Source organism: Monodon monoceros, unplaced genomic scaffold, assembly GCF_005190385.1.
Source record: "Monodon monoceros isolate NGI ecotype Baffin Bay Population unplaced genomic scaffold, NGI_Narwhal_1 Super_Scaffold_20, whole genome shotgun sequence".
In the NCBI taxonomy this organism is placed as follows: domain Eukaryota; kingdom Metazoa; phylum Chordata; class Mammalia; order Artiodactyla; family Monodontidae; genus Monodon; species Monodon monoceros.
This window is the reverse complement of record NW_021703777.1, coordinates 31,476,251-31,495,007: the sequence shown is the minus strand read 5'-3', so window position 1 is coordinate 31,495,007 and position 18,757 is coordinate 31,476,251. Positions and strand designations below refer to the sequence as shown.

At 42.9% G+C, this 18,757-nt stretch overlaps 1 protein-coding gene across 1 annotated transcript in view; it reads left to right on the top strand.

Moving 5' to 3' along the window:
* Positions 1 to 292: 292 nt before the first annotated feature.
* Positions 293 to 18,757, top strand: part of TMEM154 (transmembrane protein 154) — a 47,413-nt gene continuing 28,948 nt past the window's right edge. The window contains exon 1 of the mRNA XM_029235384.1: positions 293 to 430. Within this exon, the coding sequence (XP_029091217.1) occupies positions 343 to 430 (88 nt within the window). The 5' untranslated portion in view covers positions 293 to 342. The remainder of the gene's footprint in view (positions 431 to 18,757) is intronic.

Below are 18,757 nucleotides of genomic sequence, written 5' to 3'. Positions count from 1 at the left end.
AGTCTGAGGATCAATAAAATCACAAATCGAGAACCGACCCCCAGTCCCAGATTCTGAATGACATCTGAGCAACGGACACTGCTTCCACGGGGACAATGTCAAAAGACGGAGGCACACGCGGGGCTGGGACAGAAAAGGGCTTGAGAGGCGTGTTAACTAAATCAGCGCTTGAAGAGCAACTTCTCTTTGGCAATTCTTGCTGGTCTGACAGGCTCCTGCCGAATTACATCACTTCCTAAAAAACAGGCAAACACCTCTGCTTCAAGTCAGCACCGACCCAAACAAGCAGGAAACAGGAAACGTTCACGTTTCTGCGGGGCTGAAACTGCGCGCAGCATCACAATGCCGGGGCGCGCGTATCCCGAGGCTCGCCGCGCCGCCCTCATCTTCGCCCTGGTCATCGCGTTCCTCCCCACCCGCCAGGCGCAGGGTAAGCACCCCTAGGCTTTCCACTCCAGGCGAGGAGGATAATGAACGCTTGTCTCGTGCCGAGGCTACAGAACTCTGCCGGGGAGGGTAACACCCAGAAAAATCTAAGCCTTCCTGTGAAAAAAGTGGAGAAAAGTCGAACTGTCTTTTTTGGGGGGAAGGAGGGAGGAGGGACTTGGCTTCGTTTGCAGCCGGCTAATCCAGCTCCAGCTCACTCACTGAATTTACCCCCTTCCCGCAGTCTTTGTTTTCTAGGATGTAATTTACCGGTCCCAGTCATTTACCGGCTTTAATGGGCATATTAAGAAAATGATCATCTCTTTGGCAGTTCCTGTAAAAGAACGTTTCAATCAGCTGAAACAGAGAAATTATGAATTTACTTTTAATAATGTGGGCTGAGAAGTCTGCTGGTTCCAGAAATTCCTGGAAAACTGGGGTATGGACATTTACTACTGGAAAGTAGACTAAAGAAACACCGTAATTAAATTTTAAAAAAAGTAAACAGGAAATTATCTGAGGAATTACCAGGCATCCACTGTAACTTATTAAGTCTTTCATCTGCTTTCCTTTGATCTTGTTACTTTGGGAGAGATTTTCTTTGCATTGATTGCGACTAATGAAGCTTTGTTTTAAAAAGTAATGTGACAAAAAAAAAAAAAAAAGTAATGTGACTGTAGTGAATCAAAGGTACCAGAAAAGACAAAATATTAACTCTCATAATTATGAGCTAAGAGCAGCAATTGATTTATACCCTGACAACAAGTACAATCACCCTCCATTGCCTCTTACAGTTGTGTGGATTTGCCCTTGGGTAAGTAAGCTAGTTGCCTGTGGTTCCTGTCAGTGAACACTGCCTGCTGCTAGTGTAGAGCTGTACTGGGGGTGCAGCTATACTGAGTGTACAGCTGTTCGGGGGGTGCAGATGAAGAAACTGAGGTGGAGGAAGGTGAGACCCACCGACAGTCGGCTCTCCTGATTTAGACTCCAGGCTCTCCCCTCTCCCTGCAGGGGATCGACCACGCCCCCTGCCTGGACCTCTGGACCATATTCCTTTCCCTGAGGGGCGTCCCTCGGCACCCAAGGGAGCAGGGCCCAGCCACCCCTCTTCACCTCTTTTAACTCTCACAGCCACCACACTTGCCTCAAACACGCTCCTGAGAATGACATTTAACCTGCCTGAGTAGTTTCTTGAGCATCTGAAAATGATTGACTCAAAGTGTCTGCAATTCAGGAGATGCAAAGGACTCAGTGAAAGGTGTCCCTCTGAGACCCGTATCTGATCAGTGACTCTTCCCCTGAAAGAGCTCCGGTGGCTCCTCATTTATGGCCCCTGGCCTCTCACTGCAACCTCCTTTCCATGGTATCTCCTTCTGTCTCCCTTCTGCTCCCCAGCTGCAGCCCCTCAGTCACGGTACAGAGTGTATGCTCCCGGCCTCTGGGGCTCTGGCCACAAGTGATGACAAGTTCCATTTTTTTCTACTGAATGAATGCCTATGCCTATGCTCAGACTGAATGTTACCTTTTCTTTGGTGTCTCTCTCACTGCCCCTTCCCTGGCACGCTGCCTGTTATGCCCCCAGAGACCTAAACTTCTGTAAACCCAGCTAACCACCTGGAATCATAACTGTGTCTATGTCCGTGCCTCCCACCAGGCTGTGAGCACCTCCAGGGAAAATAAAATCCCCTTTTGTTCATCTTTGATTTCCCCAAATCTTGTAAGGGGTCAACATAAATTAGAAACTCAGTTATTCTTGATAAATACTAAAATCATCCTAGAATGGATATGAGACTGATCACTAAAGACTGATGAGCTCCTGAGAGCAGGTCGTGTTAGGATGTCAGGAGAAGTGGAAGATGAAAAGCTGCATTTCAGGGGAGCACAGGGATTATCTGAATCATCCCACACACTCACCTGTCTCCATTCCCAGTGCCTGAAAATGCAAAACTGCCCACTTGCAAGCAGCTGTATAATCAAAGCTTATTACTTTGAGATTAGCCAAGGGAAAGGCTGTTCTAAATTAAGGACTGAATATATATTGTAAAATTAAATAAGGTATATCCTTTTGAGCTAATGGTGCCTAAGACTTTAGGACGTGAGTTCGTTTAAAGGTGTCACAGTTGTATCTATTTCTTTGAATTCTTCAAAAAATACCTTGGAGATGTTTGGTAAAAGAATCCGATCTACTGAACAGCCTGATTCTCCTTTGCAAGCATAATCCAGGTTTATCTCAAGTCAAGCCTTTATTAACCACAAGTAGGCAACATTATTTAATAACTGCAGTTACCTGAGACCAGCATCATTGTGGTTGAGTCAGCATCTTTTTTGCTTTATGTAGATAGAGAGTCTGGTGCAGAACTGATTACTATCACAAGTGAAATAATCCACTTAGAAGTGAGAGAAATGAGAAAATAGCTTTTCTGGGATTTTGACAAAACAGATGAGAATAATTAAAGAAAAGCTCTGGGCCTAGGTATCTTGGCCAGTATAGGATGCTAAGAAAGTTCAGACTCAAGGCAACATTCTGCCCGTGGAATGAAGGGCCACCTCATTCCTTACCCTGTGCCCTCTCAATGTCAGCTTAACACTATCAGAAAGCTAAAAGCAACTTCCAGATACAAAAAGCACGGGATTTATTAGCTGCTAAAAGCAGAACGGTCTGTAGAAAAAAGAGCAAAAAGTCACAAGGCAGAAATAAGGCCTCTGTAACTGTTTTGGTGACCAGAGCTAAACATGGAATTTGACAGAGAGGACTAGGAGATTTTTCTGGGCTGTTTCAGAACAGTAAGGATCATATAATTATTGGACGAACCTTCAGAAGGAGAGAAAGAAGAGAAGAAAATATGGGTTGCAAAGATGAAACTGCACTTTCTGATACTGTTCTTATTTCAGTGAATGTGACTGCCACCTGCTATTTCCTGGGACAGTCCCAATTTCAAGTAATAAAAATGATGATGGCCAACGTACATACTGCTCAGTATATGCCTGTTCTGAACACAGGACCAACTCATTTAATTCTCATAACAAACCTTATACAGTGGCTACTATTATTCCTATTTTACAGATGAGAAAACAGGCACAGAGGGGTTAACTGACTTGCCCAAGGTCACACAGCTAAGTAGTGGATCTAAGTAAGATTCAGCCTCAGGAGTCCACGCTCTAACAATACACTGTATTACCTCTGGGTTTTCAGGCTCTTCCAGGCTATGTGTCTAGTTTTAGGTTTGGAAAAGTATGTCTCTGGTGCCTTCCTGACTGTGTAGGTGTATCACACAAACTCTTGGCTGGGCTATAAGTTTATCACATGTTCATAAAGGAGCTGTATTTGTTTGATTGGGTCAGAGACTGGCTGACAGGAAAAGGGATAGTGGAGTTGGGTTAAACTTTGGCCTGTGGAGGGGAAGGGAGAGGCTGAAAGGTACAGAGTGAGCAACAGAGAATCTGGGGATTAGCATAGTTAAGACCAGAAGCAGGAAAAACAGAATGTTGAAGTCACTGGGTAAGAGGCTTTGGGGTGTGGGAACCAGGGAGAGAAAGCCCAGCCTTCTGTCAGGCAGAGTCACGGCCGTGGGAGAGCCCTGCTAAGAACTGACCCCAAGGACCAAACAGCCCTCAGGGGCAAAAAGAAAAGAAAGAAAACAAACAAGCAGAGAGGGTTTTATTAAGGCTTAAAGTTCTTCTGTGGCTAAAAGGCTGACCCAGGAAACCAGGAGAGGGCAGGACTTTGGCTGGGATAGGCTCAGTTCTGTAAAGAAACAGTGCAACCTGCAATTTGCCTACCTGTGTATATAGTTTGCACCACCCTCAACTGTTGGCAAAGATGTGGAGAAGCAGGAACCAGGCACCGCCCATGGGAGGGCAGATCAGTGCAGTCCTCTAGTGTCTCCTGCTGCTGAACCCATGCATTGGGCTTTGAATTTAAGTTACCATATTTTTCATTTCTAGAAAATCCTAGAATATTGTACAATATATAGAGAGAGTCTTGGTTTTATTTTTCCTTATTTACTCCTTCTTTTATGTCTTTAAACATACTATTCACTATTTGATAATTTTTATCTGAAGTTTATGTAGATCGAATCTTGTTGCTTCTTGTATCTGTCACCTCCCATCATGATGAAAATCTTGGGGGAATTAGGGCAAAACCCAGCCCACAGAGCTTGGCCCACCCTATTTAACAGAACCCCAGATTTTCTGATCCTGTCACCAAGCTACTGTAAATACTTTCCCAGGGCAGCCTCAGTCCTGTCACCACAAAATAGCGTTTGGAAGAAACTCAGATAGGGGTGTGCTCTGGGCTCGAGGAGAGCGGGTGCTTGGACCTCAGGCTTAAACCCCAGCCTCGGGTTGGGGAGAGGGAGACCTCAGGGATCAGCCTCCAAGAGCTGTGTGAGGTACCAAAACCTCATTAGAGGTGCAGGCCAGCAGAGGCAAGCCGGTAACCAGAAGCAGGTGACCAAAGAGACCAAAGAGACCAAAGGTGACCAAAGAGACCAAAGTGACTGCCAAGGAGCAAAAGTAGACAAAACCAAATTCAAAACCAGGCCGTGGGTCAGGGGTCCACAGTGTCAGGATGATGGTGAGGTCAGCCTGGGGGAAGTGCAGCTGACTTTGGACTTTGCCAGAATCATTGCAGCTGCTTTTCTTTTTCCTTTCTTTTTTAAAGCCATGAACTGGTGTTTTAGCTTTCACTTTTGACCCAGTAGGTAGACAGGAACGCCTGAGAGCACTATATAGCTTCTCACATCCTGCGGGATTCGGGCAAGTCCCCATAGGTGGGTAGGTATGGCTCTGAATTTAAATTTCCTCTACAAGTTTTTTTTTTTCTTTCTCCATATTTTCTGGGCCCTTGGGATTTCCTTGCTTTTTTGTTATTTCTTTATACATTTAAGAAGTTGTTTCTTCTATTTCATCCAGTATTTCTAGTTGCTGCATACTGGGCGAATTTTTCAGGTTACTAACTATATGAGGTTATTGGAAAAGGAATTTTTTTCGATACAACCATTCTGGAGGACAATCGGGAAATATTTAGTCAACTGGAGATGTTCATACCCTACAACTACAACAGTTCACTGTCAGATCACTCACAAATGTACGACCTCAAAGAGTCATGGCCAAGGATGTGGATTGTAGCATTGTTTGTAAAAATAGAAACAATCTAAATATCTATTAACAAAAGAAAAATACATGAAACTTGGTATAGTCACAGAATGAGATATCATAGAGCAGGTAAACTTAATGAATTACAGCCAAATGTATTAAGATAAATGAGTCTCAAATGTAATGTTGACCAAAAAACCAGTGGAAGATTAATAATTATAGAATAATTACATTTATTTAAAGTTTTTAAAACACTCCAAATTCTGCTTCTATTGCTTAGGGACACAGGTGTATTTGGAAAGTGTGGGACTGATCCGTGTTAATTGAGGAGAGCCTGGTAACTTGAAAGAGATTGGGGGAAGGAGGGCTTCAGCTGTGTTTACAATGTTATGTTTCTTTCAGAAAAATACATGGTGGTCCAGGGTCAGCAAACCAAGAATCATGGGCCAAACTCAGCCAGCTTCCTGCTTTTTTCCAACGCTTGAGCTAAGAATGGTTTTTATATTTTTAATGGTTATATAAAAACAGATAATAGCCTGTATTTTGCCTCTTGGCCCACAAGCTCTAAAACAGTTACTCTCTGGCCTGTTAGGAAAAAGTTTGCCAACCTCTGCTCTAGTCATTATGGGGAAATAGAAGATAATTAGGGTTGGTCCCCTGTTATTTGTTACATTCGTCTCTATTCCCTTTGGTAGGTATACGTTCATAATGAAAAGTGAGAGAGCCTGTGAGCTCTTTTCTAGCTCTCCTGAGTCTCCGCGAGCTCTCCTCCCTCTTTCTTTTCTATAACTCCCAGTCTCTTTGAAAGACAGCCAACACATCTTCATTTTCACTCTCCGTTCACTTCTCAACCCCCTGCGATCTGGCTGCCATGTCAAGCACCGCACTCAAATTGCTCTGTCTGGGTCACCAGTGCCTTCTAATAGCCGAACCCAAAGGACCCATTTCCATCTTTATCTTCTGTTTTTCTCTGTAGCACTTAACATAATCAATTATTGAAACCCTCCTCTTCCTTGGGTCTTATGAGGCCATTTTCTTCTTGGTCTCCTAGGACTCTGATTGTTCCTCTCCCGTTTGGAGTTATGAATCTTTCTCTTCCACCTGTTCCTTTGGTATTTATCTTTTCTTTTCTCACTCCTTACATCATCTCAGGGTCGTGACACACTTTCATCATTTTTATCTCCCTCCTGGGCTGATGGTTCCCCAAATCACTCCAATCACGGATGTCTGTTTAGCTCCAGCCCTACATATTCATCATCTATCTTCCTTGGAGGCGTCCCAGGAGCCCTGGGCTCAGCTTGGCCAAAACGGAACTCTTTCTCTGCTCCCTACTGGTTTAGGCCCTTCTTAGCTCTCACCTAGGTTACTTCATTAACTTCTTAACTAGTCTCTTTGCCTTTAGTCTCTTCTCCAACCCAATTTCACATAACCTCCAGAGTGATGGTTCTCTAACGAAACTGTGATTATTTTTCTCTTGTTTTCACCCCTTCAGTGGTTTTTCATTTCCTTCAGATAGATTCCAGCCCCCTCAGCCTCATTACGAGGCCCCTTGTAAGCTTGTGCTGTGTTCCTTTCCTACTAGACACTTCCCACCATGCATCCTATGATATAAGTACTTGAATGTGCCAACCTCTGTCGAGCCACGGAGCTTTCTATAGCTGTGCTTCAGCTGCAGTGCCTTCCTTGCCATCGTTGCTTGACGAACTCCTGAGATTCAACTCAGTGGTCACCTCCTCTGGGAAGTTCTCCTGAATCCTCCACCCCGGATGCAATGAATGCCTTCCCCTCCCATATCCTCATGATGCTCTGTGCCCAAACATATTATGGCTTTTATGAAACTGTAATGTAATTATTGATTTGTATGCCATTGTCCCTACTTACCAGTCACTTCCCAGGGAGGTTGGGGCCTGGTCTCATTCACCCTTACGTCTCTAGAATAGTTCCTGGTACATGACAGGCACACAACTCACTGACTAAAGGAATGAATGACATGAAATTTATTCTATAGCCCAAGACTTACTTGTGTTTGTGACAAAATTATCATCATTTCAATAATGCAATGAAACTGTGGTGATACCTGGATAAATATGACTTTTCGTTAATCCAGTTTTATTTTGTTCTGAAATGTTAAAAGTCTCCCAAATCATTTTGTGTGTAAATAGTTCAGTTCTGGCTCCTCAAACCAAACAAGGAACAGCTATAGCTCCCTCTCCTGTAGAGAAAGCTACGTGGCTGTACCTATGAGTAGTTCCGAGAGAGCCTTCTGTCCATCTCCCTCTCAGAATATAGAGGAAGTACAGACCCAGTAGATAGGCATTGAGCAGCATGACAATTCGCAGAAAAGCCAGGTAGTTACAGACATTTTGGGGAAGTACTTTTTTTTTTTTTACATATTTATTTTTGTATTTATTTATTTGGCCGTGCCCCGCGGCATGCTGGATCTTAGTTCCCCGACCAGGGATCGAACATGTGCCCCCTGCAATGGAAGCACAGAGTCCTTACCACTGAACCACCAGGGAAGTCCCTGGGGAAGTATTTTTGAAAAAAAAAAAGGGGAATATTAGTTTCATAGACATGAAATTTCAAGCCAGTAAGAGCTGATTTGAAAACTTGAAAAAAAAGTTATGTAACATAAAAAGAATAGAAAAGTCTGCCTCTGGTGCCTAAGACAGCATAGAAGCATTTCCTGAGAAATTAGAGGAGGTGGTTGGAAAGGAGAGCTATCCACCCCAGCAGGATCTCATGGGTTGTGGCGTTTTGCGTTTGCTTCCTTAAAACAAAACCAGCGAATCTAGTTTTTTTGGTGCAATCTGAATTTTTTTCTATGTTTCTTTATTTTACATGAATTAAAACAATCTTCATTATTTCTTATTTCCCCACCCCATTGTGGCATTCAGAAACAGGAGTCTACTTGTTAGGAGGGTTTGTTGACATTTTTTCCCCCTGAAAACACTGTTTATTAATTTTAACATCTATTTATTCTTTTCTAAAAATTATGCTTATTTATTTTTCTATGATTCAGATGGCCAGATTTAGCAAATAATATAAAACACTCAGATAAATGTAAATGTCCAATAAACAAAAAATTTTTAGTATAACTATTGTACATCCCATGCAATTTAATGTAAGTATACATAAAATATTGCATGGGACACATTTATACTAAAACATTATTTGTTGTTTACCTGATATTCAAATTTAACAGGCGTCCTGTATTTTATCTAGTAACTCTATTTATGACTATGATGATCTTTCGGCAGGCAAAGACCATTGCTGTATTGGTGCATCACTAAGACCAGAGACATTTTGGCTATGTAGCCAGTTAACAAATATTAGAATATCTAAGTTGAGTCCTAGATCAGTCATTCAAATAACAAGGAATTATCACTAAAAAATAAACAAACAAACAAACAAACCCCTGGTGATTAAGTAGACTAAAACTAGGAATCCAAGAGTGGATCAACTTTAGAGAATCTATTCATGTAATTTGTCACATCAAAAACTCAATGAGAAGGACTTCCATGGTGGCGCAGTGGTTAAGAATCCGCCTGCCAATGCAGGGGACACGGGTTCGATCCCTGGTCCGGGAAGATCCCATGTGCCACAGAGCAGCTGAGCCTGTGCCCCACAACTACTGAAGTCCATGCGCCTAGAGCCCGTGCTCCGCAACAAGGAAAGCCACTGCAATGAGAAGCCCACACACTGCAACCAAGAGTAGGCCCCGCTCAGCTCACCGCAACTAGAGAAAGCCCAGGCGCAGCAACCAAGACCCAACACAGACAAAAATAAAATAAATAAATAAATTAATTAATTAAAAAAAAACTAAATGGGAAAAAAGTCATGGGATTGTATTAATAAATGCAGAAAAGAGGTTGACAAAAGAGAGTGAGAATAGCCCAGAAGCTCAAGCTGCGATACTGAAATTCTGAGGACTTAGATGGATGGGCAAGGATCTTGGATGCAAGGGCAGGACTGATTCTCTTTGGAGGTAAACTAGGATCACAAGCCAGGCCAGCCTTAGAGACCTGCTAAGTGGCTTTGCTGACCCTAGAAAATCCCATCCACCGTTTTCTCCGCTCAGATGCCACTTGGAAGACCTCACGAACTTGCTTCCTTCTTGAGCCTCCTGTAAGAAAACTTCCAACAGCAAACACACTCTGGCCCTCTGCTGCCCCAAAGGCTGGCACGGAGAACTTTTGGTTATACCCTCCCCCCTTCCCTCCTGCAGCTCCTGGGCCCCCACATCTCCTTCCCCTGCCTTCCTCTTCTCTGATGATCACAAGCATGCATCTACCATTTAGGTTTTGGTTTGTCTCTCCTGCAGTGGCTTCTGGTAACACTGAGCTTGTGCTGACCTGAGCAAGGAGGCCAGGCCAGCACAGAGACCTGTGTGACCTGCACCAGAGTTCCCCTCATTTATCCACCCAGAGGGAGGCTGACACAGCAGCCAGGGAGGGCAGGGCAGATCGAGGAACATTTGTTTTCACGTTACTCTTTTACATTGTAATTTTGAAATTGGCTTCAAAAGAGAGGTAGAAATATAATAAAAGTAGTAATTATCATTACTAACCTGAATACTTTTCTATCACTTAATAATCTTTCTTTTTTTCATTGTAAAGAATTTTTCACACTACTGTATCTAAAATAATCAACAAGGACCTACTGTATAGCACAGGGAACTCTACTCAATACTCTCTAATAACCTATATGGGAAAAGAATCTGAAAAAGAATAGATATATGTGTACGTATAACTGAACCACTTTGCTCTACACCTAAAACTAACACAACACTGTAAATCAACTATACTCCAATATAAAATAAAAATTTAAAACAATAAAGTACTTTTGTATCTATCATCCCACTGATGGTAGGAAGAAATTTTAAATGTTAAAAGTGTATTCTGTGTCATAAAAATATATACATTTCTTAAAACTGCCAGGTACTGACGGGCCAGGATAGGATTCCAGTGTTTGAAAAGGTACTCAGATGGTCAAAAAATGCAGCTTCTCCAGGTGAGTAACTTCAAACCAGAGACAGCCTTAGGGTCTGGGCAAGTCTGCTTCAAAACAAGGAAGCTTTCTCTGAGAAAGACACCAAATAAAAAGTATAAAATGAAAAATGCATCTGAGCATGTGGGCCTCCATGGTGGGACATGTTTTCCTTTCTTTTCTTTTTTTTTAATGTTATTGGAGCATAGTTGATTTAAAATGTTGTGTCAATTTCAGGTGTACAGCAAAGTGATTCAGTTATACATAAACATATATCCAGTCTTTTTAAGATTCTTTTCCCATATGTGTTATTACAGAGTATTGAGTAGAGTTCTCTGTGCTATACAGTAGGTCCTTGTTGGTTATCTACTTCATATATAGTAGTGTGTGTATGTTAATCCCAAGCTCCTGATTTCTCCCTCCCCACCACGTTTCCCCTTTGGTAACCATAAGTTTGTTTTCAATATCTGTACGTCTGTTTCTGTTTTGTAAATAAGTTCGTTTGTATCATTTTTAAAAATTAGATTCCACGTATGAGTGATGTCATATGATAGGCATGTTGTAATCTGATAGTAAATTGCAATTGCAGGGTGCTTCTCAAGGCAATGGGGTAAAACACAATGGTGCTTCACAGGTGCTTCCCAGAGCAGACTATTGTATGAAAGCCTTTTATCAGATGACCCTGATCAAAATAAGCAAAAGTAGCATTTCTTAATGATCTTTCTACATAAGGCATTGTCACCTTTCGTCATCTGATGGCTGAAGAGAAAGGGTGTACGAAACACAGACACCACTTTACCTAGACTGCCCTTCGGTGCTTACAATCTGCCACTAACCTTCGCTGATTTTGCACTGAGCCTGTTCACCCAACGATTTATAATGTCAGAAAAAACATACTAAGTGAACATATTCACTTAATAAAGATGGTCAGATGCCTAGTACAACAGAGCTTACAGAGGAAATAACAGTCCACCCCCACTAGTCCTGCACCCCAGAGAGAGTTCAGGTGCCTGGACTATACACGTGAGGAACCCTGTGACACACCTGATTCCAAAACCAAAACCAAAACCAGCAAACAAAAAGAAAACCCAAAAAGCTAGAAACGTGAAATTTCATTATTAGAGATTCTTATCTTTTCACTAAACAATTCCTCTCATTTCCCAGTGTTTTCTTTAAAATTCAGGTAAGTTTCTGAGACAACCACCGTAGATCCCTTTTCTCTCTGTGACTAAGAACACACTGTGTGTGTTCCTGGAAGGGGGTTAGGTTGATTGAGGGAGGGGGATATCACTCTCTTGATAAAAAGGCGAGAGGCCTGTCTAGCACTTTACCTCCGACTCACCTGGCCTTTTCCCTGAATAGCTGTTCAGTGAACAGCAACCATACAGCAGACACGGTTCCCGGGGCTGGAGATAGATACAGAGCAGAACAAAGGAGGACACAGACAATAAGCAAATAGTACAAGGAGGAAATCATTTCAGGTAATTAACAGCTCATAGTACTGTTTCAAAACCAAGTAAACTAGAGAAAGGGCAGAACCCTTCAGAGCTCCCCCTGTGCCTTATGCAGGATGGTGTCCCAGTGGCACCGTCTGGTCCACGCCAGCACCCCAGCACCGAGGAGGTGGTCCATCCACTCGGCGTTAGTACCCCCTGCATCAGCACAGTCATCCTCCTGCAGCCCAGCTTGGGCCTGGGGAGTCTGGTTTGTTTCTTCCTGTTGTATTCCCGTTTTACCCCTGGCCACATCACAGTCAGATGTCACAGATACTGAACAACTGATTTTTGTAAAAAGAAGTCAGGGCTTCCCTGGTGGCGCAGTGGTTGAGAGTCCACCTGCCGATGCAGGGGACCGGGTTCGTGCCCCGGTCCGGAAAGATCCCACATGCCGCAGAGTGGCTGGGCCCGTGAGCCATGGCCGCTGAGCCTGCACGTCCGGAGCCTGCGCTCTGCAACGGGAGAGGCCACAACAGTGAGAGGCCCGCGTACCGCAAAAAAAAATGTCAGAGTTGAAGAGATAGACTGCTTGACAGGTACATGCACCTATTTCTGTTGTTGTTAAAGTATAGTTGATTTACATTATTAGTTTCAGGTGTACAGCATAATGATTCAGTATTTTTATAGATTATTCTCCATTACAAGTTATTACAAGATAATGGCTATAATTCCCCATGTTGTACAATATATCTTTGCTGCTTATCTATTTTATACACAATGGTTTTCATCTCTTAGTCCCATATCCCTAATTTGCCCCTCCCCCCTTCCTTCTCCTCGCTGGTAACCACTAGTTTGTTTTCTGTATCTGTGAGTCTGTTTCTGTTTTTCATATAGATTCATTTGTATTATTTTTTAGATTCCACATATAAGTGATCTCATACAGTATTTGTCTTTGTCTGACTTATATTCACTAAGCATAATATTGCCTAGGTGATTCCATGTTGCTGCAAATGGCAGAATTTCATTCTCTTTTATGGCTGAGTAGTATTCCATTGTATATATTGGGTGGGCCAAAAACTGCCTTCAGTTTTTTAAGTAAAAATAAAAGACACATTTTTCATTTTCACCAAGAACTTTATTAAACAATGTATTCACCCTTTTGTTCCACTACTTTCTGCCATTTTCCAGGCAACTTCATAATTTTATCTTCCCAAAACTTTTTATCTTTTTGAGCAAAGAACCGTTCCTGGTGCCTTTTACAGTCTTTCAGGGAATTGAAATTTTTTCCATTCAAAGAATTTTGTAAAGACTGAAATAAATGGAAATTCGAAGGTGCAATGTCTGATGAATAGATGGATGAATCAGAACTTCCCAGCCAAGCTGTAACAGTTTTCACCTGGTCATCAAACAAACATGCGGTCTTGCATTACCCTGATGGAAGATTTTGCGTTTTCTGTTGACTAATTCTGGACGCTTTTCATCGAGTGCTGCTTTCAGTTGGTCTAATTGGGAGTAGCACTTACTGGAATTAATCATTTGGTTTTCCAGAAGGAGTTCATAATAGAGGACTCCCTTCCAGTCCCTCTATACACACAACATCGCCTTCTTTGGATGAAGATTGGCCTTTGGTGTGGTTCGTGGTGGTTCATTTCGCTTGCCCCACGATCTCTTCTGTTCCACGTTATTGTTCAGTATCCACTTTTCATCGCCCATCACAATTTGTTTTAAAAACAGAACGTTTTCATCACTTTTCAGTAGAGAATCGCATGCGGAAATATGGTCAAGAAGGTTTTCTTCGCTTAACTTACGTGGAACCCAAACATCAAAGGAATTCACATAACCAAGCTGGTGCAAATGATTTTCAATGCTTGATTTGGATATTTTGAGTATATCAGCTATCTCCTGCGTGGTATAACGTTGATTGTTGTTAATCATTGTTTCGATTTGATCACTATCAACTTCAGCTGGTCTACCCAACTGTGGAGCATCGTCCAGCAACAAATCTCTGGCATGAAACTTTGCAAACCACTTTTGACACGTTTGATCAGTCACAGTACTTTCTGCATACACCGCACAAATCTTATTGTGCGTTTCAGTTGCGTTTTTCCCTTTCTTGAAATAATAAAGCATAATATGCTGAAAATGTTGCTTTTTTTCTTCCATCTTCAATATTAAGATGGCTACACAAAAATTCACCAATTTTGGTAAGTCTTTTTTAAAATGCACGCTGATATGACAGCTGTCACTATACAATCTAACAAAACTGTTTCGATTGAAGTTAAAGACAACCAAGTGCTACTGGAGCCATCTTGAGGAAAAAACTGAATGAACCTTTTGGACCCCCCAATATTTACCTCATCTTCTTTATCCATTCATCTGTTGATGGACACTTGGGTTGCTTCCCTATCTTGGCTATTGTAAATAGTGCTGCTGTGAAGATTGGGGTACATGTATCTTTTTGAATTAGGATTTTCATTTTTTCTGGATACATACCCAGGAGTGGACTTGCTGGATCATGTGGTAGTTCTATTTTTAGATTTTTTTTTTTGCAGTACGCGGACCTCTCACTGTTGCGGCCCCTCCCGTTGCGGAGCACAGGCTCCGGACGCGCAGGCTCAGCGGCCATGGCTCACGGGCCCAGCTGCTCCGTGGCATGTGGGATCTTCCCAGACCGGGGCACGAAACCGTGTCCCCTGCATCGGCAGGCGGACTCTCAACCACTGCGCCACCAGGGAAGCCCTATTTTTAGTTTTTTGAGGAACCTCCAGACTGTTTTCCACAGTGACTGTACCAATTTACATTCTCACCAATAGTGTAGGAGGGTTCCCTTTTCTCTACACCCTCTTCAACATTTGTTATTTGTAGACTTTTTGATGATGGCCATCTGACAGGTGTGAGGTGATATCTCATTGTGATTTTGATTTGCATTTCTCTAATAGTGATACTGAGCATCTTTTCATGTGCCTGTTGGCCATGTCTATGTCTTCTTTGGAAAAATGTCTGTTCAGGTCCTCTGCCCATTTTTGGACTGGGTTATTTGTTTTTTGATATTGAGTTGTATGAGCTGTTTATGTATTTTGGATATTAACCACTTGTCATCCATATCACTTTCAAATATTTTCTCCCATTCCGTAGGTTGGTGTTTTCGTTTTGTAGATGGTTTCCTTTGCTGTGCAAAAGCTTTTTGTAATTAGGTCCCATTTGTTTATTTTTGCTTTTATTTCTTTAGTATTAGGAGACAGATCTAAAAATATATTGCTACAATTTATGTCAAACAGTATTCTGCCTGTGTTCTCTCCTAGGACTTTTATGGTTTCAGGTCTTACATTTAGGTCTTTAAATCATTTTGACTTTATTTTTGTATATGATGTGAGGGAATGTTTTAATTTTATTCTTTTACATGTAGCTGTCCAGTTTTCCCAGTACCATTTATTGAAGAGACTGTCTTTTCTCCATTGTATATTCCTGTCTCCTTTTACATTAATTGACCATAGGTGCTTGGGTTTATTTCTAGGCTCTCTATTCTCTTCCACTGATCTACGTGTCTGTTTTTGTTCCAATACCATGTTTCTATTATTCTGGCTTTGTAGTATAGTCTGAAGTCTGGGAGGGTTATGCTTCCAGCTTTGTTCTTTCTCTTCAGGATTGCTTTGGCAATTCTGGGTCTTTTATGGTTCCATATGAATTGTAGGATTAGTTGTTCTAGTTCTGTGAAAAATGTCATGGGTATTTTGAGAGGGATTGCATTAAACCTGTAGATTGCTTTAGGCAGTATTGATTCTTCCAATCCAAGAGCATGGGATATCTTTCCATTTCTTTGTATCATCTTCAATTTCCTTCATCAATGTGTTATAGTTTTCAGAGTATAGGTCTTTCACCTCCTTGGTTAAGTTTATTCTGAGGTATTTTCTTCTTTCTGATGCAATTTTAAACAGCATTTTAAAAAACTTTCTCTTTCTGATAGTTCATTATTAATGTATAGAAATGTAACAGATTTCTGTATATTAATCTTGTATCCTGCAACTTTGCTGAATTCATTTATTAGTTCTAATAGTCTGGGGGTGGAGACTTTAGGGTTTTCTAAATAAAGTATCATGTGATCTTCAAATAGTGACAGTTTTACTCTTTCCTTCCAATTTCTATGCCAAAATACACCTTATTAATTTTGCTCCCAAAGGCTTCTTTCTGTGTAGGATTCTCCAGTCATCTTTAAAGCTAATAGGACTATCTTCATGAATAACAGCAAATTAAAGGCAATTGAATTATGATTTAACTCAGTAATTTTCAACCCAGCATAAATACTTAATGGACTCATCTAGGGAGCTTTAAAAACATTCCGTTGCTCAGGGCCACAGCCTCGGATGTCCTCAAGTAACTGATCTGGGTGGAGCTTAAAATACCAGATGATGCTGGTGCACAGTAAGTGCCGTGAACAGCAATAGGTATGACTGATAATTAAACACAACTCCATGAGATTGTTTGGGCCACTCAAACGCATGGTTCTCCAGGTATGGCCCCCAGACCAGCAGCATCAGCATTTTGTTAGAAGTGAAAGTTCTTGGCCTCATCCCAGACCTGCTAAATCAGAAGCTCTGGGGGTGGCGCCCAGCCATGTGTGTGGGACGAGCCCTCCCGATGATTCTGGAGCACACCAATGTGGGTGGACTGCTGGTTCAGACCTCCAAGCCGCTCTGCCAGCAGTGACCTTTGCTGGAGATGTGGTTTTTAACTTCCAGCACAATCTCTGTTATTAATGAGTCCCTTATTCAAACTTATTCGAATAATAAGGCACGATTGTCACAGCTCTCTCTCAATATATCCCGGCCAGAGGCTCTCAGGGGTTCAAGACTTCAGTGATGATTTTTTTTTTTGCGGTACGTGGGCCTCTCACTGTTGCGGCCTCTCCCGTTGCGGAGCACAGGCTCTGGACGCGCAGGCTCAGCGGCCATGGCTCACGGGCTCCGCGGCATGTGGGATCTTCCCGGACCGGGGCACGAACCTGTGTCCCCTGCATCGGCAGGCGGACTCTCAACCACTGCGCCACCAGGGAAGCCCCTTCAGTGATGATTTTTAAACGATTGTGTTCTTGTGATAGAGTGGGCAGCTGCTGGGAGCTGGGATCCAAATCCCTGGCCTGATTCTCCTCCAGTTCACCAAGAAGGAACAGAGAGAAAGAGGGGTAGACAGGGGAGGGCCAGGAGCGGGCAGGGTCTGGAGCCCTGGTTCTCAGCCTTGGCTGCACACTGGACTCTGTAAAAGATACTGAGGCCTGGGTTCACCCCAGGTATTCGGATGTAATGGTTTGGGTGTGTGCCCTGGGCATTGGGAGGCTGGAAAGGGCCCCAGGTGACTCTAATGTACGGCCAAGGCTGAAAAGCACTGGAGGACTTCTTGGTTTGGTTTGATCTCTTCCTTCTAACATGAATCTCTTTGCTGTAGACAGAGGTACGGGGGAATGGAAAGTGGGCAGGCTTCTTGGGTTTGGTTTCTTGAGCATCTTGAAATCCTTATTAAATCCAGTTTCTCCACCGAGCAGGACAGCATTTGAATACCTGACGCCTGCCGTGTTTTCTTCGTTTCACTACCTGAATTATAAGATAGTTTCAACAATCTGTGTATGGAATCGACATAACAAGTGAAAGAATGGAGCGTCTGATTGAGGTCCAACATGCTTCCCGATATTCTGAGTTTAATAACATTCTCTCCTCATTGTTTTATTTTACATTGTAATATCAGTGTGGCAACCTTGCAGTTGCTATATAAGACTTTTATTTTAACTTTAAGAACTAGAGCTTGGTCGCACATTTGTTCCATTTTCAAAAGGAGAAGTCAGCAAGTTTTCTTCACCGAGAAACAGAGTCACTTCCGCTGGGGGACGATGCTCGGAGTGGTGACAAAGGGGCGAGGTGCCCACCCGGTTGCTGGGCTGCCAGGCTCACCTCAAGCATTTTCCCTCTTTTCCCACTTATGAGGATCCCTCCCAGGGTCCCCACCAGATGTGTGAAATACGCATCCCAGCTGTGTTTGCATGGATATTGTCAATAGTCGTTTCTAAGTGACTCTCTACACAGTGCAGTTAATCATCTGGCCATTTTAGGATTTTAGGATTAAAAGTAAAGGGAAGTATTGCAGCTTAATTTCATCGCTCACATGACCACTCCCATTATCTGCTATTAATGCTCCATTATCTGAGCAGAGAGAGAGAGAGTGAAAGGGAGAATCCCTGGAGGTTTGTACTGGGGTCACTGGAGACAGCGTGACTAAGGCCCCTGGAGGGAAGAGGGGTCCCGGCAGACCCGGCCTCAAGCCCCTACACCAGTGCAGGCGGGGTTCAAAGCCACGCCCGCTGCCCTTCACACAGCCCTTCTGCTTTCGACAATGGTCCTCCTTCTTTCTTCTGCTTCTTCTCTTGTGCACTTCGCTGGCTGCCTCCCATCTCTCCACTCTCACGCTTGGTCCTCTTTCTATTTCTGCAGCTTCTTCAGTTTTACCACCCCCCAACCCCTGGCTGCACCCCTTTTTCCATGAAATATGTCCACATTTAGCTAAGAAGACAAAATGAAGAAGTTATACCGGAAAGATTAGCCTCCTGGGCAACAGAGAATAGATCAGTCTAGAGATGGGGAAACAGAGTGGGCAGAGGACGGAGGAAATAGCAAACTACCAACACCAGGCATGAGCGTGGGCCCTTGTGGAACACACAGCATTTTCACAGCTGGGATTCCTGTCCCCCTGGCGACTCACTCCTGGTTAGAGAGGCCTGTCCCGCCCTGGTTTTCCGGCTCCCCCTTTGATGACATTTGATGCTC